Below are 23,789 nucleotides of genomic sequence, written 5' to 3'. Positions count from 1 at the left end.
TGGGGGGGATGTTCTTTGGGGGGATGTTCTTTGGGAACATTCAGGCTCTGCTTCTCCCTTTCAGAGGTGACAGCCCCAGGAATTCAGGTGCCACTGGATTTTCTTGGCATTTCCTTGTTTGCCATGGAAGTGTGTGAAGCCTGAGGGCAGGGAAGGGATCAGGACACTGGGGAATCTTCTGTGCTGTGATCAAACTGGGTAGAACTGGGCTTTTCCAGTTTGAAAAGCTTCTTTTCCTGGCATCACTGTAAGGAATTATTTTGTCCGTACAGTTATTAAATCAGGGATGTGGGAAGGGATTGTGTGAGTGAGCTCTGAGTTGTGTCTGAGACTGTGAGGATGACAGAACCAGGGAAGAGTCTTGGATCCATCTCCCCAAATAAATGATCCAAGGAGCCATTTGCCATTGTAGTCCTGCTCATTCCAGGAGCTCTGGAATTTGGTGTGGTCTTTGTTCTCTCAGCTGGGCTAACCAGAAATGCACAGCTTTGACTTTAAGTTAAAAACTGCTCTCATACATGAAACAGGAAAGGAAAACTCTCCTACTTTGTGATTTTGGCAGCCTGGGTGAAGATGAAACTGGCCAGCCAGTCCCAGGAGTGTGAGGCAGACTGGGATGAAGAGCCCCAGCTCAGGATGGAGGCAATCAAGGCAGAGCTGCTCCCAAAGCCCAGGGAACCTGCACCAGCCAAGGTACAAACCAGCTCAGCTTGGGGAAACACTGCTGCACCTGCCCTTGGGGGGTTTGGGGGTTTTTTATGGTTTTCCCAGGCAGTTTGGGGTGGTTTGGCCATGGGGGTGACATTCAGCTGCAGATGGGCCTGAGGAAGGTGTGAAGGACGGAGCTGTGGGGGGACGATTGGTGTTGCTGTGGGAAAGTGCCCAAAGCTCCTGGTCCTGGGGTTGGCTGGAGGAATTCTTAGCACAGAATGTTTATGGAGGTGCTGATGGTGCCTGGGAAACTCCTCCTGGTGTGCAGGGAGCACCCTCAGCACTGGGCAGGAAAGGGAAGAGGGAAGGGGAAGGGAAGAGGGAAGAGGGAAGGGGAAGGGGAAGGGGAAGGGGAAGGGGAAGGGGAAGGGGAAGGGGAAGGGAAGGGAAGGGAAGGGAAGGGAAGGGAAGGGAAGGGAAGGGAAGGGAAGGGAAGGGAAGGGAAGGGAAGGGAAGGGAAGGGGCTGCTCCAGGCTCCTGCAGGTGAGGATGCCAGGGGAAACCAGGGAGTGCTGGTCACAGGATGCTCTCCCTGGAGCTGGGAAGTGTCTGTGGAAACCTGGTGATGTCTGTGCTGTGTCAGAGCTCAGGGCTGAGGAGGTTCAGGCTCTGCAGCTCTGACTCTCTGGGAGAATGAGCCCTGAAGCTGCCATGGTTGGTGCATCTCCTTTGGAGTGTTTCTTGTTCATTATAAATTGCATGTCTGGGCTGGAATTGGTCTGAGCAGGAGTGTGTTACCTCTGTTTTCACTCTAAATGCCATTTCTGGCACTGCTGTGCTCTCCAGGGTGATTCAGGCAAGGTTTTTAGGGACTGGTGGTTCAGACAAGTGCCTTGAGCTTTAGGAAGAGCTTCCTCTTTATTTTTTCCCTTGATTTTCCCCCTGTTTTCTCATGCAGCCTGCTTGCCTCCCAGGAAAAGCAGCAGGGGTTGGTTTGTTTGTTTTAATTAAAAGCCCTGCATTAGCAGGAGTGACAGTCAGTGCTTTAGGAGTACTCTGTGTTCTGAGCTTCTCTGCATCAGCAGTGCTGGGAGGGGACACAGCAGCTCCCAAAAGCCATCAGGCCAAACTTCCTGGGTATTCCCAGACTGGTGGAATCTCTGGGCAGCTGGTGAAAAGAAAGTGACTATTTTATTAATAATTATTATAGAAATAAATTATAAATATAGCATAGTAGATTTTAATGATATTTAAAATTTAATATTATGTAATATACAATATATAATATATATTAGACATATTACATAATATAGAATATTAAATATATTATATAATAGCTTTAAAATTATTATTTCATATTTTAGAAATTCACATTTCTTAAAATTCAGATGTTTTAAAAAACAGAAACAAAACATAAATACAAAACCAGAGGCATCAAAGCTTTTCCCCCCAACTTTTAGATTTTGTTTGGTCACAGCTTGGTCCCTGGAAGGAGCTCTGTGCAGTGTGGAACCAAGGATTTTACCTTTCTGTGACTCAGTGTCAGCTGGGGATTGTTTTCTCCCCATTTAGAGTAAGAAGAAATTCTCCATAATTTTGCAACCAAGCTCCAAGAAATTGCTTTAGTTGAACCACAGCACCTCGTGCTTTGATCTTGAAAATACTTTTGCACTGCAATGTTTTTAATTTGAGATAAAAATGGTTTGAATTTGCAGAGTGAAGGTCACTGGGTTTTTTTATTGTACTTAAGATAAATGTGCTGTTCCCTCCAAGACAAACACTGTCACCGAAAAACACAGATTATTCAAAGCTATTGCACTGAAAAAAACCACAGCCAGGCAAAATATGCTCCTGTAAATTTAATGGGAACTGTTGTGTACAATAAGGGTGCAAGTCTTAGAGCCACAGTGCCTTGCATGGAGTTAAAAAGAACAGAACAAAGATTAGGAAAAGACATTTTCCTTCTCCTAAACTTTTAAGGCTGAGAAAGACAAAGTGTTCCTACAGCTCGAGCAAACAATTGCAGCAGGGTCTGGTGTGGTGCCTGTGGGGCAGGTCTGGGGATGTTCTTTAGGAACATTCAGGCTCTGCCTCTCCCTTCCAGAGGTGACAGCTGCAGGAATTCAGGTGCCACTGGATTTTCCTGGCATTTCCTTGTTTACCATGGAAGTGTGTGAATTCTGTGGGCAGGGAAAGGAGCAGGACACTGGGGAACATCTCTGGGATGTTTTATTTGGGAAGATTTTCTGTCTTTCCTGTGGATTTCCCACGTCGGCCTGAGCAGAGGGTTCAGGAGGAGCCTGGGGTGGGCACAGCAAGGGGCTGCAAACCCAGCTCGAGTGCTCTGGAGGGCTCCAAACCCCTGGAATATTCAACATGGACAGGCTGGGAGAGCTGGGAATGTGCCCCTGGAGAAGGGAAAAATCCAGGGAATGCTCAGAGTCCCTGCAGGGGCTCCAGGAGAGCTGGAGAGGGACTGGGGACAAGGCCTGCAGGGACAGGAGCCAGGGAATGGCTCCCACTGGGAAAGGGCAGATTGGGCTGGGATCTTGGCAGGGAATTCCTGGCTGGACTGGAATTGCCAGATTTGCTGTGGCTGCCCCTGGATCCCTGGCAGTGCCCAAGGCCAGGTTGGGCATTGGGGCTTGGAGCAGTGGGACGGTGGGAGGGCATCCCTGCTATGGCAGGTTTGGAGCTGCTGTTGGATGCAAACACAATTCCAGTACCTTCAGCCTCAGGATTTTCCTCCTAAATTGAGAAGCTGATCCCCCACCTGTATTTCAGGGTGCCAGTGCCCTCTGTTCCCTGCCCTGTGAGTTCCTCCCTGCTTGGTGCAGTGTTTCCCTCCACTCCCTGCTGTACTTTTCCACTCCCTGAGCTTTCTCGCTTCTCCAGGAAGTTCACGGAGTTGTAGCTCTAAATTTGCTCTGCAGGCTCCTGTGGATCATATGGCACAGGGAGCTTTTTTGGAAGGATGACACATAACAGGCACAATAAAACATGTGAAAGGCTTGGGAAGATGAGTTTATCACAACTTCTGTGCCTGCTCCTGTGGGTGGGAGTTGCTCTGGATTACCTCAGGCCGTTGAACTGGCACGTGGTGCAGGGAGGAGAAGCTTTTGGATCATCCTGTGATGGCTCAGCTCTGCTCCTTGTCCCTGGGCTCTCCCACAGGCCCTCCTGGCTGCAGGAAATGCCAAATAATCCCATTTATTGCTTTAAAACCCATAAAGGAATAGAGAAGTGGGATAGTGATCCAGGCCCTGCTGGAGTAGATGCTGCTGTCAGGACAGCTGGGATGGAGAAAGGCTGGGAAAGTTCTTGTGAAATGTTTGTTTGTATGTTTGGTTTGCACCAAAAATGTTTCCCACTGCTTTTTGTTGCCAAATTCCCAGTGGTTGATGGGGATATAATCACCCAGGGACCCGTGGTTGATTCATGACTGGAATACATTCTGCTGCTTCCACAGTTGGCCCAATCAGTAGGAAAAAGTAAATATAACCTAGATTTTTGTGTCTTTTTTCTCTAATTCAGCTTATCTGGCCCATCTCCATGGCAGCACATTTCTCTCAGATTTACTCTCTTCAGTGGAAGTGTTGGAATTTTGGGTTACACTTGAATGAATAAATTTATGTTGGTGGTTGGAATCATGGAATCATTCAGGCTGGAAAGAACCTCCAAGATCATTGAGTCCAGCCATGAACCAGCCCCACCATGCTTAGCACCAGAGTGTCCTCACGTGCCTCATCCACACATTTCTGTGCAGTTCCAGGGGTGGTGACACCACCAGCTCCCCGTTCCAGTGCCTGCCAACCCTTTCCAGGCAGAGATTTTCCCTAAGATCCTTTCTAAACGTCCTCTGGTGCAGCCTGAGGCCACTTCAGGGGTTCTGTGCACAGGAGGGTGGTGGCCTGAACCCCACAGACACAGGGGGACATGGGGTGGGAGGACTGGATCCCCATGGAATTGTGTCTGTGTCCTGTCCCTTGCCAGCATTCCCCAGCCCTGACCCTGCCCCAAACCAGACCAGAACTGAAGGGCAGAATGGATTAATCACATTTTTGAAAAGAACCACATCATCACAGCTTTTAATTAAGTAATATTCATTTTATACATTTAATTTTATGATGCTGCTGATAAAGGAATGTCTTCGAAACAAATTACTCTTTCATAAACCTGTTAAATTTGTTTTTAAGTGGTAGAGGCCATTGGGTATGTGTGGTATGAGCCAGTAACAGTGCTGATATTTAATCCACTTTCCAAAATTGATGGAAGAATTATTGAGACCCTTTAGGAACCCTTTAAGGAAGAGCTGTACTCCCTACAGATACCAATGGGGCAAACACATCAGAAATCAATATTGCCGTTAATGGAATGGTGACTTGGCACTTAGAAAGGGTAAAGTTTAATTAGTTCCTTACCAGCTGGGCTCCCTCCCTTCCTAGTGACAAACTCTTGGTTGGTGACACTCTCACCCTTGGCTTTTCCCATCCAGGTTTGGCCAGGTGGGATGTTCTCCACATGACCTCTGAACTGTGCTCTGTTTTTCAGGATCCCTGGCTCTGTGGTTTGGAAGCAGCTTCTGAGTACCTGAGGAAGCAGGAGCAGGACCTGGAGGGTGTGCAGGGTCCCAGGTGTCCCAGGGGCAGGCAGGGACAGCTCTCCAGGACCTGGGAGCTCCTCCAGCCCCGCTCCCCACCAGCAGCACCATTCCGTAGAGCTGGTCCCTGGCATTCCTCCCTGCTGAAGGACATGCACCTGAAACCTTGGGGTGCTGCTGAGCTGAAGGACATGCACCTGAAACCTTGGGGTGCTGCTGAGCTGCAGGATGTGCAGCTGAAACCTTGGGGTGCTGCTGAGCTGCAGGATGTGCAGCAGCCACAGGAGATGCAGCTGAAACCCTGGAACACTGCTGACCTAAAGGATGTGCAGCTGAAGCTCTACAGTGCTGCTGAGCCACAGAAGATGCAGCTGAAACCCTGGAACACTGCTGACTTGCAGGACATGCAGCTGAAGCTCTACAGTGCTGCTGACCTGCAGGAAGTGCACCTGAAACCTTCTGGTGCTGCTGATCTGAAAGACATGCAGCTGAAGCCCTGCAATGCTGCTGACCTGAAGTCCTGGAATACTGCTGAGCTGCAGGATGTGCAGCTGAAACCTTGGGGTGCTGCTGAGCTGCAGGACGTGCACCTGAAGCCCTGCAATGCTGCTGACCTGCAGGACATGCCCCTGAAACCCTGCAGTACTGCTGAGCCACAGAAGATGCAGCTGAAGCCCTGGAACACTGCTGACCTGCAGGATGTGCACCTGAAGCCCTGCAGTGCTGCTGAGCCACAGGAGATGCACCCAAAGCCCTGGAACACTGCTGAGCTGCAAGTGCACACCCAGCAGGCAGCCATGGGGCACCCCAGTGCCAGGGCAGAGCCCCGTGCCCCTCTGGCACAGCACCCCCGTGCAGGGAGCCCTGCAGCTGCCCCCCCTGCCCACGGGGAGCTGGGCAGGCCCAGCACCTCCCTCACCCTGTGCTCCCAGAGCCTGGCACACAGCCCCAGCCTGGCCAGCATCCTGCTTGGGCAGCACAGGCTGGGCACAGAGCCCTGGCACAGAGCTGGGGGTGCTGCTGCTGAGGCTCCTGCTGCCTCTGCTGCCAGGGCTGCAGCTCCTCAGGAGCCAGCCCAGCAGCCCGGGAGCATCCAGGCTGGCAAGGGACAAACCCTGAGTGCCAGGCAGCCCCAGCTCCTGCCTGCAGCTCTGGGACACAGACACAGTGCCAGGGAGCTCAGCCAGGAAACAAAGCCATCCATGGAACCTCCCCCTCTGAGCCCATCCCTGCAGGAGGAGATCCCACCTGGGCACAGCCAGCTCAGGGAGATCCCCCCTGGGCACAGCCAGCCCCAGGAGATCCCCCCTGGGCACAGCCAGCTCAGGGAGATCCCCCCTGGGCACAGCCAGCCCCAGGAGATCCCCCCTGGGCACAGCCAGCCCCGGGAGATCCCCCCTGGGCACAGCCAGCCCCGGGAGATCCCCCCTGGGCACAGCCAGCTCAGGGAGATCCCCCCTGGGCACAGCCAGCCCTGGGAGATCCCACCTGGGCACAGCCAGCTCAGGGAGATCCCCCCTGGGCACAGCCAGCCCCAGGAGAGCTCAGAGGGCCCAGGAGCAGCTGCACAAAGGGGTTTGCTGAAGGGCTCCAGTGAGGTGTTGGCTGAGGGGAGGAAAAGCCCTGAGGAGCCACCTCTGGTTCCAGAAGAGGCTGTGAGGGAGCAGATGGGTCCTGCTCACCCTTCACCTGCAGATGAAGCTTTGTCCACCATTCCAGAAGAGGCTGTGAGGGGGCAGATGGGTCCTGCTCACCCTTCACCTGCAGATGAAGCTTTATCCACCATTCCAGGAGGGGCTGTGAGGGAGCAGATGGGTCCTGCTCACCCTTCACCTGCAGATGAAGCTTTGTCCACCATTCCAGAAGAGGCTGTGAGGGGGCAGATGGGTCCTGCTCACGCTTCACCTGCAGATGAAGCTTTATCCACCATTCCAGAAGAGGCTGTGAGGGGGCAGATGGGTCCTGCTCACCCTTTACCTGCAGATGAAGCTTTATGCACCATGCCTGAAGCTCCCTCATCACCAGTGAAGAGATTCCTGAGCTGTGTGCACATCACCCTCTCCTCCAGGGTCCATCACCCCAGTGCCTGCAGTGCTGGGAATGGGATCAAGGTGTGGGACAAACCTCCAGAGAAGGCTCAGACAGTGACTTTACAAGCAGCTCCAGAATCTTCAGTGGGAGGTGTTCCTAAAGCCCCTCGTGCTGAGGGCATTCCCAGCCCAGCTCAGCCTGTGGCAGGTCCCAGCCAGCTGCTTTCCCCCAGGCAGGAGCTGCAGGGCAGGGCCAGGGCCCGGCTCACACAGGGCATCCCCAGCTCTGCCACACCTGCCAGAAGGACTTCTGATGCTGCCACCCAGATCTCCACAGAGAGTCCCACCAAAGCCACGTTCTCAGCAGAAATCTGTGTGGATCCCACACAGATTTCATCCCACAAGGCCCCTGAAGCTCCTGGGACTGCAGCTCCACCCCACAAGGCTCCCGGAGCTCCTGGGACTGCAGCTCCAGCCCACACGGAGATTCCCCCCTTCCCAAGGCAGCCTGGTGAGCAAATTCCTGTCTTACAGGTGTCTGTGCTCTTGAATCTGCACAAGGTCAGGTACTGATAAATGTGAAAGCCCAAAACCAGCTTTTTTGTGGAAATAACATCCTTGAGATAATTGAGGTATTTGAAGTTGCTCAACCCTTAAACTTGTGGTTTTCAGCCCTGTCATGAGGGGTTTGTGTGGAAACAGTTGGGATTCAGTTCAGGTTTCTGTAGAATTGAATTCTTTGTGTCCAAGTGTGGTTGGAGAATATTTTCTGGTGTTTGTGTGTAGACGCTTTGATTTGGTTCACTTGGAGTTCAGTGAGAGCTGGGTCTGATTACTGATTTACTCTCTTGCCAAGATAGCACCAAAAATCAGAAGGAAAAGTGCACATTGCTGCTTTTAATGGAATAAAACAGCAAACTGCAGGGTTTGGGGTGTCTGTCAGCAGGGGGATGTGGATGTTCACAGGGTTTCCCACCCCAGTGGTGTGTGGTACTGGGGCTCTGTTGTTGCTTTTATAGACTTGAGGGACACATCCCTGCTCCTTTAAAGGGATTCCCTCAGGCTGGGATCAGCTGGGAGCTCTGTGGGTACAGGAGATGTTTCTGTAAGTCACTGTTTGCCACCCTGATCACATTTTTAATATTGAATAGGAGAAGCTGTTTTTCCAGGTAAGGGATGTAACCTTCTACTTGTGGGTGGGGATTAAAAAATCCAATTAATTTAATTTAGCTAATGAAATAGCAATTTAATTTAATTTAGCTAATGAAATAGCAATCCCTGTTGCTGAAGAACAGGGTACTCCTCAGGCTGGAGCAGCAGGAGCACCCTGAGCAGCTTGCCCAGGCCCTGCCCTGCTGCATGAGGGGTTTCCAGCCTGGCTGCTGCTCACTGTTTGCCTTGTCCCCCCAGCCCAGCCCCTGCTGCTGCCCTACAAGCCCTCAGGAAGCTCTGGCATGTACTATGTGCCTTTCCAGAGAGCAGGAGCCAGCGTGGAGCCCAGCACAGCCAGCTCCCACTCAGGTACTGCACCCCTGCCCAGGCTGGATGGGTGTTCTGTGCTGAATTACCTGTGAGCCATGAGGGCAGCTCCTGCCTGCAGCCTCTGCTCTCCTTCTGGGGTGCAAGGGGGATCTTTTCCACTCTGGCAGTGAAAAGGAGCAGAACTCAGTGTTCACAGCCTGAGCATCCCTTGCTTTGCTCTGGGAATCGCTGCTCACTTGGCATCCTTGCAGAGCTCTGCCACTCTTGCTGCAAAGCATGGACCACTGGGTTTAGTACAGGTTTTCACAGGTTTTTATTACAGGTTATCACAGGTTTTTATTACAGGTTATCACAGGTTTTATTTGCAGGTTGGTTTCACTCAGAGCTTTCTAACATCCAAAGCTTGGTCTGTAGACAAAACTCACGTTAAGAGATTCCAGTTCCTGAACTGCAGCAGTGGTGACCAAGGGCTCAGGCTGATCCAACAGTGCCCAGATCAATCACTGCAGCCACAAATTGTGCTGGCCATGGTTTAGGTGTTCCTGCTCTTGACCTTTTTCAAGTTTATCTGGGGAATCGTGTCCAAAATGAGGGAAACAAATGTGATGCAAATCTGTTGTTTTGCAGAAATGATGATGCCATATATAAAAATTCACTATGCAAATGAAGCAGCACAAGGTTCTAGGAGAACGTACAGCAGGATGGAAAAATACATTTTGTTTTTCCCAGTCCCTGCTGCTCCCAGGGCTCAGCTCAGGGGGAGCTGAGGGATCTGAGTGCAGGAAATCCATGGGATGTAACCAGGTGGGGTTGGCAGGGATGAGAAATTGGTGGGGACAGTTCTAGGTTTGTAACCCTGAGACAGGGATAGGATAATGGAGTCATGGAATGGTTGGGTTGGAAGGACTTTGAAGATCATCCCATTCCTCCCTGCCATGGCAGAGACACCTCCCACTGTGCCAGACTGCTCCAAGCCCCATCCAGCCTTGCCTGGGGCACTGCCAGGGCTCCTGATTGCTGGTTGTCTTGGTTTGGAAGAACCGGAGTCTGCTAAGGAAGGCAGGAGAAATGGAGAATGTAAACCCTTCCCACTCCTCTGAATTGCTATAAATTTTAAATTAAGGGGCTCTCAGGCAAAAATATGGGAGCAGGAGATAGCAGTTCTTTAATAGGGAAAAGAAAAAAAAAGAATAAAAGGATAAAATAAACAATGCAGTACACTAGAACAACACTGCCAGAGTCAGAACCCAACCTGACCCTGTGGGTCAGGGTGTTGGTGGCAGTCCCATTGGGAATGTGGCTGCAGCCCTCCTGCAGTGTCAGGGGTGGTTCTGTTGGAGCAAGGGGATCCTGTAGAGAAGGATGTATTCTTCCTCTGAAGATCCAGTGGAAGGAGAGACAGCTGCTGTTCCTCTGGGGAATCCCGTGTAGAAGCCGTGCTGGTGTCTCAAAACCTCTGGATTATATCTGGGTAGCAATGCTTGGCTCCTCCCTCTGGGCTCACATCTCACACTGGGATGCTGTAGTTCTTATCAGCCATGCAGTGACATTCAATAATCTGTTATCAGCAGATGTCCCCTCCTGAGGGAGATGTCACTCAAAGAGAGAGATAAAGCAAACTGCCCACTTGACAAAAGATAACCTGCCATACAGATGGTAATGGAAAACATCTTGCATTGCAGTCTTCAACACTGGTTCATTGTGGCATTTGTGTGCCTGCTGTCCCTGGTTGCTGTTTTACTCACTCTGCTCTCTCTGTGCAGGCTCAGAGGATGCTCCTGCTCCAGGGATCCTGGCCCAGGTGCTGGCTCTGGGGGATGAGCCCCCTGCAGCCAGGGCAGCTGCCCAGCACACAGGGACAGTCCATGGGCACTGGCCTAAGCTGGCCTGGGCTGAGGGGCACAGGACACCGCTGGAACAGTCTGCAGGTAATGAGAATGTGGATTTGATTTTGTAATTGTTTCTGTGTGTTCATACATGTGGAGGAAGTCAGAGCAGAAGATTTGACATTTCAGAATCCGTGGTTCCGGTGACACTGCTGGGTCTGCCAGAAAATGCTGGATTTGACTCAGTTTTCTCTTCCTGTCTTTCTGCTTCTCCCTGGCTGATAGAATCCAGGTTTCTCTGGCAGGCTCTGGACTCTGCATCCCTGCAGTGTCCCAGGCCAGGCTGCACAGGGCTGGGAGCAGCCTGGGACAGTGGGAGGTGTCCCTGCCGTGGCAGGGGTGGCACTGGAGGGGATTTCAGATCCCTCCAACACAGCCCATTGCAGGATTCCATGGAAAACTTGGCCATCAGTATTTGCTGGCATTCCTGTGTCTCCAGGGATTGTCAGGAATTCCCTGAGGCTGCAGCCATTGGGGATTCCTTGAGCAGGGAGGTCATTCTGCCCCTGCCCTGGGCACTGGGGAGGGCACACCTCGAGTGCTGTGCCCAGCCCTGGCCCCTCAGTTTGAGATGTTTGAGCCCATCCAGAGGGGGCTGGAGAGGGGCTGGGAGCACAAACCCTGTGAGGAACCCCTGAGGGAGCTGGGGGTGCTCAGCTGGAGAAAAGGAGACTCAGGGGTGCCCCCATCACTCTGCACAGCCCCTGAAAGGTGCCTGTGCTCAGCTGGGGCTGGGCTCTGTCTGCAGGAGCTGACACAACCAGAGCACACAGCCTTGAGCTGTGCCAAGGGAAACACAGGTTGGATAGCAGGAAAAGGTTTTTACAGAAATGGTGATAAAGTTCTGGAATGTTCTGCCCAGGGAGGTGGTGCAGTCACCATCCCTGGGGCTGTTTAACAAAGCCTGGATGTGGCACTGGGTGCCAGGGTCTGGCTGAGGTGTTGGGGCTGGGTTGGACTTGACGATCTTGAAGGTCTCTTCCAACCTGGTGATTCTGTGAGCTGGGCTGGGGCTGTCCCTGCCCAGGGACGCTCTGCTGTCCTGTGATGTCACATCAGGTTCCTCTGTGCCCTGCGTGTCCTGGAGCTGCAGCTCAGTGTGCTGCTGTCCCTGCCCCTGTCCTGCCCTGTCTTATCCCTGTCCCTGTCCTTGTCCCTGTCCCTGTCCCTGCCCTGCCCCTGTCCCTGCCTGGCTGGAGGAGCTGCCCTGGAGCAAGGTCAGGGTTTGCCCTGTCCCTGCCCTGTCCTGTTCCTGTCCCATCCCATCCCTGCCCTGCCCCTGTCCCTGCCTGGCTGGAGGAGCTGCCCTGCAGTAGGATCAGGGTTTGCCCTGTCCCTGCCCTGTCCTGTTCCTGTCCCATCCCATCCCTGTCCCTGTTCCTGTCCCTGTCCCATCCCTGTCCCTGTCCCTGTCCTGTCCCTGCCTGGCTGGAGGAGCTGCCCTGCAGTAGGATCAGGGTTTGTCCCCCAGGCTCTGTGTGCTGAGGGTGCTGCCCCAGGGGGGTCAGGCTGGGCCCAGCCCTGGGTGCCTCGCTGGCTCTGGTGGTGGCAGCAGCTGGAATGATCCTGGTGGGCACTTTGTACAGCACAAACACTGATGTGAGTGCCTGATGCACTTCTGGGTTTTCATCCCTGCACACAGGTGGCTGCAGCCACGCCACTCCTGGGGGCTGCATCTCTGCTGTCCTGATGGTTCCTGTCCTGATGTGGTGATAGGGTTTCCATCTGATTGTTTCCATTTTTCACTTGAGGTTGGGTTTTTTTTCTTTGAAGCTTTTCCTCTCAGAATGGAGAGATCTTGATGTTTCCAGAAGACAATTTTTATTTGCACAGGAAAATTTCAATGATTATGTAAGGCTGCCACATCAATAACCTGGATAAAAATGAGAGGAGAACAAAAGTGTTAACATAAAATTATCTCCTAACATTTTTTATTGCTCTGATGGTCTAAAGGCCCAGGTAAGAAAAGAACTGTAAGGAGAAAGAATATTTTGTGAAGGTAGCCAGTGCAGCTGGAACTTTAAAGAATCTTTCAGAAGAAAGACTTGCATGTCTTAAATCTTCCCTGACTTCTTCAACCATATTTTTAGATGATCTAATAAAAGATTACCTCTACCCACAGAGCTTGTCTAGAGCTTAAAATTATGCAAGTTATGTATTTTTTTAAAAAAAGTTTCTCTATACAAACTTATTTTTATTTTTTGCCTGTTTACATTCCTTCCATTTCTTGGTAACTTTCTAAAAAGCCAGGAATAGCAAAGTTCTGCCTGGCATTCCCAAGCCTGATCTCATTTGTCAGGAGGATGTGGAGGAAGCCTCTTACACAAGTTTATAAACATTGCCCTTGTATGGGAAGAAAAATTCCTGCACTTCCAGAGTTAGTGGGGCTGGGCCTGGCTGCAGCATCTGTGATCTGTGTGTTCCACCACAGCCCCTGTGCTGGGCAGGGAGGAGATGCAAGCACCCAGTCCTTTCTACAAAAATCACAAGGCACATTTTAAAAGTGGACAGGTTTTACATTCTATTAAAAATCACTTTAAAGATGTTTTGCAGAGCGATCCTGGCTCGTGCTGGGTGTGTTTCATGGGTGGCCAGGGCATCCCCATCCCTGACAGTGTCCAGGGCCTGGCTGGATGGGAATTGGGGCACCCTGGGGTAGTGGGAGGTGTCCCTGCCCGTGGCACTGGATGGGCTTTGAGGTCCCTTCCGTGGCTCTAACAAAGGCTCAGTTCAGGGTTGGTCAGGGCAGTTCCGTGAGATGGAATTGGTGGAGTGAATTCTTCCCCAGATTCACTTGGATGGAATATTCTCTTGGATTCCACGTTTCAAAAGACAGAAAACATTTGTTTATGTGATTTTAATAATGCTCAAACCTGATCTCCCAGTTCACTGCGCTTGGGAATGAGCTTGGTGATCCTGCTTTTAATCCTTTGTGGTGTTTTGGGAGTTTTAGCATGAAAATCCTGCACTTGAAGCAGAGCAGTGAAACATCCCTGTGTTTTGTGTCTTGCAGAGCTCCCGGCTGGTTCTCAGCGTGCAGAACCCTCCCGTGGTGTCCCAGAGCCCCGTGCCATGCCCACCAGGCAGCGCTGCAGCCAGCATGCCAGGGAGCCCTGCAGGGCCCGGGCTGCAGCTGGGCACGCTGCCCTGGGCACAGCAGGGCACTTCTTTGCCCTCCCTGCAGAGGCTGACGACAGCAGGAGCGAGGAGCTGAGTGCCAGGGGCTCCTTTGGGCACGGGGCAGCTGGCACGGGGCTGCACCAGGGCGCTGCTGGCACCGATCCTGCCCCACGGGGCCCAGCTGCTCCCCTGCAGGACAGCCTGGGGAAGGCACCACAGCAAAGGGGCCATGCCAGGGGCAGCCTGGACGAGCTGTGGCTGAGGTTCCTGGAGCGCCAGGGCACGCAGCAGCAGCAGCAGCAGCTCAGGAGGAACGGGGAGCTGAGCCTCGTGCAGCGCCTGGACCGGCTGGCCAGGCTCCTGCAGAACCCCATCAGGCACACCCTGGCACCCACAGCTGCTGGGGAGAGGGCTCCTGAGCACGAAATGCAGGGGAGGGAGCAGCCAGAACCTGGGCTGGCAGGAAAAGCCAGGTCTGGGAGCAGCACGGAGCCAAGGGGAGCACGAGCGGGACAGAGGCCACGTGTGAGCCATGGCAGCAGCAGCCCCGGGGAGCCCAGGGCAGGGCAGAAGGTGATCCAGCACCTGAGCAGGATCCTGGAGGAGCAGCAGCACCTGGGCAGCATCCTGGAGAAGCAGCAGCCCCTGGGCATGCCAAGTGACAGCTCCTCAGAGAGCAGGCTGAGCGGGGAGCCCAGCAGCTGCAGCACCTCTGCGTGGGACACGGGGACAGGGCTGGACACCTCCCCTGCCTCTGGGAGCAGCAGCTCCCTGTCCCTGTCCACCATTGACACAGCCAGGCTGCTCCAGGCCTTTGGGCAGCACAGGGTGGCCCCAAGCACCGACGCCCCCAGCCCAGCCCCAGAGCTGTCCCCAGAGCTGTCCCCAGAGCTGTCCCCGAGGCTGGCCCGGCTGTACCGTGCCATCAGCCAGCAGAAGAGGCGCTCTGAGGAGTGGCAGGAGCACAGTGGAGGAGCAGGGACTGCAGGATGTCCCCAGGGAGCTGCTCAGAGCCTCGGGAAGGGACAGCAGAGCCAGGTAAGAGCCCCCTGAGCCCAGCACTGCCCCATCCCCATGGGAACCCCAACTGCTGCTAGCTCTGTGAGCTGGGAATCTCTGAGAACCACTGAGAGTCACTGGGAATCACTGGGAACCTCTGAGAGTCACTGGGAACCTCTGAGAGTCACTGGGAACCTCTGAGAGTCACTGGGAATCACTGGGAACCACTGGGAGTCACTGGGAATCTCTGAGAGTCACTGGGAATCACTGGAATATCTGAGAGTCTCTGGGAATCTCTAGGAATCACTGCAAATCTCTGAGAATCTCTGGGAATCAATCACTGGGAATACTTAGGAATCACTGGGAGTCACTGGGAATCTCAGAATCACAGAATTTCTGGGAATCACTGGTTTGCATGGGAGGCTTCTGCCTTCCATGGGGTAGCCCCAGCTCAGGTCTGAGTGTGCAGGAGCCAGGGCAGCAGCTCAGGCTGGCACACACTCTCTGGGCTTGTATTCCCTGTCTGCATTCCCTTGGGAACAGCTCCATCCCGAGCCAGGGCAGCAGCTCAGGCTGGCACACACCACTGGGTGTGCCCTCCTTGTGCCCATTCCCTTGGGAACAGATCCTGGTGTCCCAGTCCCTGGGAACAGATACCTGCAGGCTCAGTGAGGTTCTAAATCTGATGGAAATTGCAGCCAGGACATCCCTGGGCAAGGCTCCATACAATTATTGGAGTTGCCCTGCTGCTGGGCTTGTAAAAAATTGTGAATTGTTTTGTCTGGCTGGTTGTGAAGTTTTTCTTTTTAAAGAGTGAGAATTCCAGGTGAGAGCTCTGCAGTGCAGCTGTCTGAAAGGGGAGGGAATAATTCCTTCAGGTGAATTCGGCTGTTGCCCTTGGCAGGAGAAATGGAAATGTTCTTAACTGGGACTCAGCCTGGATTTGGTGATTTTAGTAAGGAATTAGTTCAGGGGTTCTGTGATCCACAGGAATGCTGAAAAGTACAGAACAAGTGAGGAATATTGGATTACTTCTTTCATTTTTTTGTATTTCCAGATGAAAGTGGAACTGGCATCATTACTACCAGATTTAATTTAAATTACTATTTTATTTTATAGAAACAGCTCCAAGTCTGTCAAATAAGCCAGTGAATTATGAAATAATTAAAAAGAATGCCAATAACGAAATTAATCTAGGGAAGAAACAATCTTTTTGAAGGTGAAGAATGGTTAGAAAATATTTTATTTAATATTTTTATTCATAACATTTATTTTAAGGTAAAATAAAACTGTTCTGAACTATGCAGTTTTAGGACTATTAACCAGAACACCAGCATTAGGATCCAACATTTCTGGCACAGTTGTAGAATTCAGACGATAATTTTATTCCACGTTCCATTCACAAGATTAATTTTTCAGGGTCTGTTGAATCTTAAACCCGAATCTGATTTTTTAACGTGTTAAATCACCTGTGAGATGACAAATGGAATTAGTGCTATGGGGAATAAACCCTTTAAAGGCTCATTGAACCCCCATGGCTTTAGAAACTCACATTTTTTATCTGCTGGTGAAATATCCTTTTTAAAAAATCCATCTGAAGACATACATGAGCCCCCTCAAATAAGGGGTGAGAGAAGATAGATGGCAAAATAGCAAATTTAATTTAAAATTCTGATTTTGGTCATTTCTGGGCTGTTTTGCCCAGGCTGGGTGGCTGCTGCTGGGCAGTGCTGCAGGGAAGGGCAGATTTGGGGTTTTTCTCCCTGGTTTGACACGTTTTTGCCAAGCACATAATTCAAATTCACACGTTCAGATGTTCACAAATTCACAATTCAGATGTTCACATGCTCTGTTATCTGAAAGGAAATCCATATCCATGCATGTGTGCAGTGCCTCTCCTGGAGCTGGGATAGTTACAGGAAATTAAAGAAGAGCAGGTTTATGAGAGCCAGAATGGCCTCCTTCTAGTATTCAGTTTTGTTTGGGTGATAGAGCTGTAGTAAAGGGAATAAAGAGGCCTCTGCATTCCCGTGGCCTCCTTCTAGTATTTAGTTTTGTTTGGGTGATGGAGCTGCAGGAAAGGGGAATAAAGGGGCTGGTGTTGGGGGTGACTCACAGCACACCAGGTAATTTTCTCCAGGTTGCTGATTGCAGCTCTGTAATTAGAGCTGGAGCTCAGGGGAGCTGTGGGCACTGTCAGGGTGTGCTGGGAGCCTGGAGAGCCAAGGCTGGGACAGCCTTCCTGCTTTTAATGGCTTTGTTAATTGCAATCAGTGTGTGATCTGCAAGCTGTGTCCAGCCCTGCAGCTTTCACACCTGGCTTGGTGGCAGTGAAGGTGTGACACTCCCCTCAGCCCTGCTCCTTCCATGTCCCTCCTGTTTCTTGGATTTCTGGAGCTGAATTTCTCCCACCTGCAGGACTCTGTGGGGAGGATCACAGGGTGAGGGAGCTTCCCCTGTTTTGAAAGGGTTTTGCCTGCTCATCCTCCCAGGGAACAATTCCTAATTCCCAAGGTCCCATCCATCCCTGCCCTCTGCCAGTGGGAGCCATTCCCTGGCTCCTGTCCCTCCATCCTTGTTCCCAGTCTCTCTGCAGCTCTCCTGGAGCCCCCTCTGAGCTCTCCCTTCAGCTGAACAGCCCCAGGTGGGTTGGAGGATGCCCAGTGCTGTCCTGACTGATGCCAGCAAGCTCTTCCCACAGAAATAGTGTGTTTTTATAAAGTAAATAATGTGCTTTTCAATGATGTACCAAAGCAGGCTGCTGGAAGAGCACGGGGTGGAGCCAGGGCTGGGATTTGTGAGAGCAGGGGGACAGCTCAGCCTGGGCTCAGCATTAACAACAACGAGGGAAAAGCAATGACTGCTTACTGTTTAGATGCTGTGTGCTGCTGTTTGGGTTGGAATCTCAGGAATTCCTGTTCCCTTACCTGTTTTGTAGAGCACCATGCCCTTCTCAGACTCCACCTGTGCCAGCAGCAGCTCCTGGGGGCCCAGCTGTGCCCTGAGCCACAAGAGACGGGCTCGGATGCTGAACAAAGGGATCCAGGCAGGTGAGGCCCTGAATCCCACACCTCCCTGGGCTCCTCCTGCCTCTCCTGCTTTGGAACCTGTTTTCCACACTCTGGGTGTTCTGGTGATGGCTCTGTACAGGCAGCACCCTCCAAATTCACTCCAGATGCTGGCAGGGAAGGGTGATGTGTTTAGTGAAGGTGAGCTGTTCAATTGCCCTTCTTGGGCTGCTTTAAAAACCAATTTTCTCACTTGTAAGTTTATTAACCTCAGCTTCTGCTCCATTCCAATGGCAAAGGTGAGCTGCCTTTTTTAATCTATTGTTTTTCCCCGAGACATCTGTTCCTCCCAGAATGGGTTTTGTAGGCATATGCTATTTCAGAAGGCAACTGCAGTGTTCTGTGTTCTTCCTGGGAATATTTTGGGTGTTAAATTCTATTTCAGTCCCGAGCTGCTCCTGGCCTGGTGCAGTTCTGCAGTTGGGTTTTTTCTGGTGGCAATTAGCAGTTTCTTCATTGCTTTCATTTCCACGCCAACTCCCCATCATCACATTGAGTAATGGCCCTGGTTTATTCATCAGATACAGCAATTATTTATTTATTCCTGCTTGTGTGCAAGCAGATTGAATCAGGGAAGGATTTTCATAGGGCAGAGTTAATTCCAGTTGAATTCCCACCCCCAGATAAATGAATATTTTGCTTGGGGTATTTGGTTTTAATTTCCCTCAGATTATCAAGCAGTAACATAACTGGAAACTCTCCTTGCTTTGGGGAAGTGTAAAATAGAAATGTGAAAGGTTTGGACTGTTGGGGGTGGGTGAAGGATGTGATTCCTCACTCCTGGCTGGAATGGGGTCATTCCCTGCCCTGGCACACGGGACTGAGGTGTCTCTCCTTGGTTTCCATTGCAGGGGACCTGGAGATCGTCAGCAGTGCCACCAAGAGGAACACTCGGGATGTGGGGGTGACCTTCCCCACGCCCAGGAGCAGCCAGCAGCTGTGGGAGCCCCCTGGGCAGGGCCAGGGCACAGCCTGGCAGCAGCCCCGGGCACAGCCGGGCAGGATCTTGACAGACACACGGACCAGGAGGAGCAGGCTGCACTTCCAGCAAGGTCAGCACCTGGGGCAGGGCTGGGGACACCTGGGCAGGGCTGGGGACACCTGGGACAGGGCTGGGGACATCCAGGGCAGGGCTGGGGACACCTGGGCCGGGGCTGGGGACATCCAGGGCAGGGCTGGAGACACCTGGGCCAGGGCTGGAGACACCTGGGGTGGGGCTGAGGACACCTGGGCAGGGCCAAGGCACAGCCGGGCAGGATCCTGACAGACACACAGACCAGGAGGAGCAGGCTGCACTTCCAGCAAGGTCAGCACCTGGGGCAGGGCTGGGGACACCTGGGCAGGCCTGGGGACAGCCAGGGCTGTGTCACAGCCTGTGGTGGTGGTGCACACACCCTGCCCCAAGAGCATCCTGTGCCAAGGGGCAGGAGCCACGAGAGCACGGCACACAAACTGATCTATGGACAGACAGCTCTTCAACTAATTACAGTTGAAAAGTGCTGTGTTTATTACAGCACTGGTACAAGCTGAATCATTTCTAAAGGTATGTGTGCTCTTGAGAGTCCAAACTTCCTTTTTGTCCCTTAACCTGTTGCTGTGCATTAAGCTTTGCAATAGGTTTGTGCATGTTTATTTATCACAATTAGTTCTGATCAGTAGAGAGCTCTCTGGTTGTCCATCCATCTCCTGTAGCTTTAGTTTTGGTTTCCATCTTGTTTTAAGGTCTAAGAGGCCCCTCTTATTTTCTTCTAGCTTGGAAGTTCACACTCTTTTCGCCTTGTTGAGGCAGCTTTGTGAGCTGCAGGCTGTTGCAAGCACAGGTTTTTTACAAGCACAGCAAACGGATAGACTCTACAGACTAAACAATTCAGAGCAGCACACTTCACCTGAACCTGAAATGGGTTTCTAACCTCAGTTAATCCCTAACCTTATGTCTCAACACACACACAGCAGCTCGAGGGTGAAGGCACAGGGGGGTCCAGGCATGGAGTTCCGATGTGCTTTATTTCAGACAATGCTGAAGGGATCCAGGGGCCAGAGAAAAACACAAAGGAGGGTCCAGGGTATAAATACAGGAGGAGGGAATCGGGGATCCAGTGGTCTGAGGGCTCAGGGGTGGTACAAAGGGAAGAGACTGACAGTGTTGCAGCATGGCAGGGTGGTAGAAATGCTGCAGATACCTCGAGGTGTCTCCTTCAGAAGGTGCTCAGAGTAAGGCCACCAGAACAGCATTTTTCAGGTCCATGCACACACAGACACACACACACACAGATCAGCAGAGGAAGCACAGGAAGGGTCTCTGTATGATGTATTCCAGTGAGGGTTTATTCCAAAGCATGCCAAAGGATCAGGGACAAAGACCAAACCATGGGGTGTGCACAGGTTCAAGTGTGGGGTCAGTGACCTGAGGGCACAGGGGTGGGCAAAGGGCAGCAACCTGCTGGGAGGGATGAGGGATGAGTAACTGGAGTGGGCAGGGTCAGCTGGCCCATGGGGGAGGCAATCTGATGTGGATTGGCAGTAGTGCTCAGAGCACCATGGGCTGAGTCCTCTCCATCAGCTCAGGTGGGGAAACTCTATGGTAGATCCTTCCAAGGCAAGGCAATCCCTGGGGGTTTCTCTGGGGTTCCACACAACAGGGGATGCCAGGGTGGGTGGCAATAGGTTGCACAAACCAATGGGGTAATGGGGAAGGGAGAACTCTCTAGAACATGAACATGTAGGGAAGGCCAGTGGGCAGGACAGAACTGGATAAATGGACACAGAGCTGCAGGGCACCCTGGGGGAAGTCTCTTTCCCTCTTTCACCCTGAGCTGTGAGGAGTGCCCAGAGCCCGAGGTGCATCTTTCCAGGCCATTCCCACTGCCCTCTCCCTGGTGGGTTCATGGGTCTCCACAGAGCTGGCCCTGCCACAGCCTCCTCCTACTGGGATTTCATGGGAGTTAACCAAACCCTGCCAGGGATTGCAGTGCTGGCTTCTGATGGCAATTTCAGCCATGGAACAGCTGTTACAGCAGGAAATGCACTCATTGGGGAGGAATAAACAAGGTGGAGAGGTGGCAATCCTGTAGGTGCTTAACATGAACTTCTGAGACACAAAAGGTTCTGTTGAACTCTCAGTGCTGGTCACCAGCTTGTCCTTAATGTCTCATGCCCTGAGGCTTCCCAGGAAATTTTTCCAGAGCACTTGAGTGAAAATTGGGAAGAACATGACTGTTATTGAAAATTGCATTTTTAGGCTGCTGCTGGAGTCTCCTGACATTTTCATTTATGTTTTTTGTCTCTTAAATTCCTGCCACTCTTCACAACGTCACAATTAAATGTTTAAAAATATTTCCCTTACTCATCACTGTTGTTTTTGTGGGGACTGATCATTCTCTCTCATAAGGGTTTAATTTAGAAAATTCAGAATATCTGCTCAGAATCCCAGCTGATGCATTCACATCATTGTGTGTGTAAACTGTGAGTAACTGAATTCCTGGAGACACGTTGAGCATTTGGGAGATGGAAAGCATTTGATCTTTTGAGCGTTTGGGAGATGGAAAGCATTTGATGTTCCAAAACATGGATGAAGAGCCACAAGGCTTAGGCCAGCAGAAAGGCTCCTTAGAAATGTGTGATTGCTGGTAAATAACTGTTCTTTCCATGGAGAGAAACCTGGAAAATGAAACCTGGGCCGTTCAAAGTGGTGTTTGCTAAAGACTTGCTGGGGAAGGAATTCTCTTGAACCTGCCCAAGGTGTTTCTCACAGAAATTCCCCAGGAATTCAGCTGCAGTGAGGGGTTGCTGCAGTGCTGGCACTGGCTGGGTTTAGTTGCAAACCTGGGCACTGCTGTGGTTTGACCCCAGGTCCTGCCCTTCTGAGGGATGTGGGACAGGATGGGAGGGTGAGAGTGGGGAAACCACTGGATTGGGATAGAAACAGGATAACAAGGAAAGGAGAAGCCACATAAGCACAGCCAGACAGGGAATTTATTCTCCACTTGGAGAATCCTGGAGTGGGTTGGGTTGGAAGGGACCTTAAATCCCACCCAGTGCCACCCCTGCCATGGCAGGGACACCTCCCATCGTCCTGGGGTGCTCCCAGCCCCAGTGTCCAACCTGGCCTTGGGCACTGCCAGGGATCCAGGGGCAGCCACAGCAAATCTGGAAATTCCTGTGCCAGTCTCTCCCCACCCTCCCAGGGAACAATTCCTGCCCCATATCTGGTGTAAACTTGCCCTCCTTCAGCTTCAGACCATTTCCCCTTGTCCCAGGTTCCTCTGCAGCCTCCTTTGAAGCCCCTGTAGGCACTGGAGGGACCCTGGAGAGCCCCTGCCCACTTTCCATCCCCAGGAGAGCTCCATTGTGCCTGGTGTGACCTGGGGGGGTCAAAGCACCATCATTCCAAGTCCTCCCCTTCCTCTTCCCTCAGCTCTGTCTCCTGACCATGATCTGGGATGGCCCTTGGGTCAGCTGGCATCCCCTCTCCTGGCTGTGTCCCCTCATTCCTGCAGGAATAAAGGACCATGGATTGGGATGGACAACAGGCACAGGAATTGCCTCAAATCTTCTTTCTCTCCCGTGCTCTTTTAACAGGGACTGCGTGGCTCATCCCAGCAGAGGACTTGGAATGTGAATCAAGGAAAGAAAACCAGTGCAGTGCCCCTCCTGGCCCTGGGCCAGCCTGGTTTGAGCCCTGGAGCAGCACAAAGCCCTGGAGAGAGCCCCTGAGGGAGAAGAACTGGGGGGAGCAGCCCAGGCTGGGCCAGGGAGCAGTGACAGCCCCGGGGGCTGGCAGGGGGCTGGGGCAGCCCCTGGGCAAGCTCACCCTGCAGGTGAGCCCACCCTGACCCAGGCACTGCTGGGGCACATCCTGGACTGCTCTGGCAGCCTGGCTTTCCCCAGGATCCTGCCCCAGGTTATTTCCCCAGTATTTGAATTGGTCTGGTGTTACAGGGGTTAAACCCCTTGGCTTCAGGAGCCAGGAGGTGTAGCTGACAGAACATTCCACCACACTTGTTTCCACGCAGAAACAGTACTGAGGTGTACATAGCATGAGATCAAAATGAGTTTTTATTATTCTTTATTATTATTTTGGGTTTTTTTTCCTTTCTGGCCAGTTTATTTCCATGTTGTTAAAGCAGAGGCTCAGAGGCTGCTGGCGTTAAGGACAGGAGTTTTGTATTACACCCAGTATTGTGATGGGATTTTTTCCATGCTCTGGGGTTGGTGGTGGGTGTTGTGGGTCTCCCCTGCAGCTGCCAGCCCCAGCTTGGTGTGTTGGTGTCCCCTCAGGAGGCGCTGGCCCTGCACCGCCCCGATTTCATCTCGCGCTCGGGGCAGCGCCTGCGGCACCTGCGGCTGCTCCGCGAGGAGAGGAGGCTGCACAAAGCCCAGAGGGAAAAGCTGCTGCCAGCCCAGGGGGAAACACTGCTGCCAGCCCAGAGGGACCAGCTCCTGCCAGCCCAGAGGGACCAGCTCCTGCCAGCCCAGCAGCTGCTGCAGCCTGCAAGGAGGAGAAAAGACTGCAGGACTGCAAATCACCTGCTGTCCAACCGAGGTACTTCAGGGCTCTGCTTTGAATTCTTTGGTTTCATGAACCCCACATTGTGCTTTAGGGTGTGTTTATTTACTTTGTATTTCTCCTAAACTCATTACAGTTATTTAAGCCTGTTGTCTGTAAGATCTTATAAAGAGTTTTTTGTAAGAACTTCTATAACACTTAAAAAGGACTCACATTGTTGCTGTAACAAACTCGTTCATCATTCCCTTCTCTCAAAATTTTCCATTCAGGTTTCCTGATGAGAGAAAAAAGAAGAGCAATTCCCAAGCATGAAATGTTTCAAAGATCTAAAAGGTAAAGTTCAGGGAATTTTATTTCAGGTGGATCAGTGCCCTGGGTAGGGAAGAGCTCTGAATCCTGTCTGCAGTCAAAGAACTGGGTGTGCAAATAATTCAGCTTTTTCTGTGA

The 23,789-nt window shown here is 52.0% G+C and overlaps 1 protein-coding gene across 1 annotated transcript in view; it reads left to right on the top strand.

Annotated features, from left to right (window-relative positions):
• Positions 1-23,789, top strand: part of ALMS1 (ALMS1 centrosome and basal body associated protein) — a 56,873-nt gene that overhangs the window by 26,883 nt on the left and 6,201 nt on the right. Inside the window, exons 7-16 of the mRNA XM_063157766.1 lie at positions 563-693; positions 5,203-7,792; positions 8,692-8,802; positions 10,527-10,691; positions 13,663-14,807; positions 17,707-17,818; positions 18,688-18,888; positions 22,415-22,653; positions 23,114-23,378; positions 23,612-23,675. Of these exons, the coding sequence (XP_063013836.1) occupies positions 563-693; positions 5,203-7,792; positions 8,692-8,802; positions 10,527-10,691; positions 13,663-14,807; positions 17,707-17,818; positions 18,688-18,888; positions 22,415-22,653; positions 23,114-23,378; positions 23,612-23,675 (5,023 nt within the window). The remainder of the gene's footprint in view (positions 1-562; positions 694-5,202; positions 7,793-8,691; positions 8,803-10,526; positions 10,692-13,662; positions 14,808-17,706; positions 17,819-18,687; positions 18,889-22,414; positions 22,654-23,113; positions 23,379-23,611; positions 23,676-23,789) is intronic.

The sequence above is a fragment of the Melospiza melodia genome, chromosome 5 (assembly GCF_035770615.1).
Source record: "Melospiza melodia melodia isolate bMelMel2 chromosome 5, bMelMel2.pri, whole genome shotgun sequence".
Classification (NCBI taxonomy): domain Eukaryota; kingdom Metazoa; phylum Chordata; class Aves; order Passeriformes; family Passerellidae; genus Melospiza; species Melospiza melodia.
Note: the sequence above shows the minus strand (reverse complement) of the source record. Positions and strands in the feature narration are given on the sequence as shown.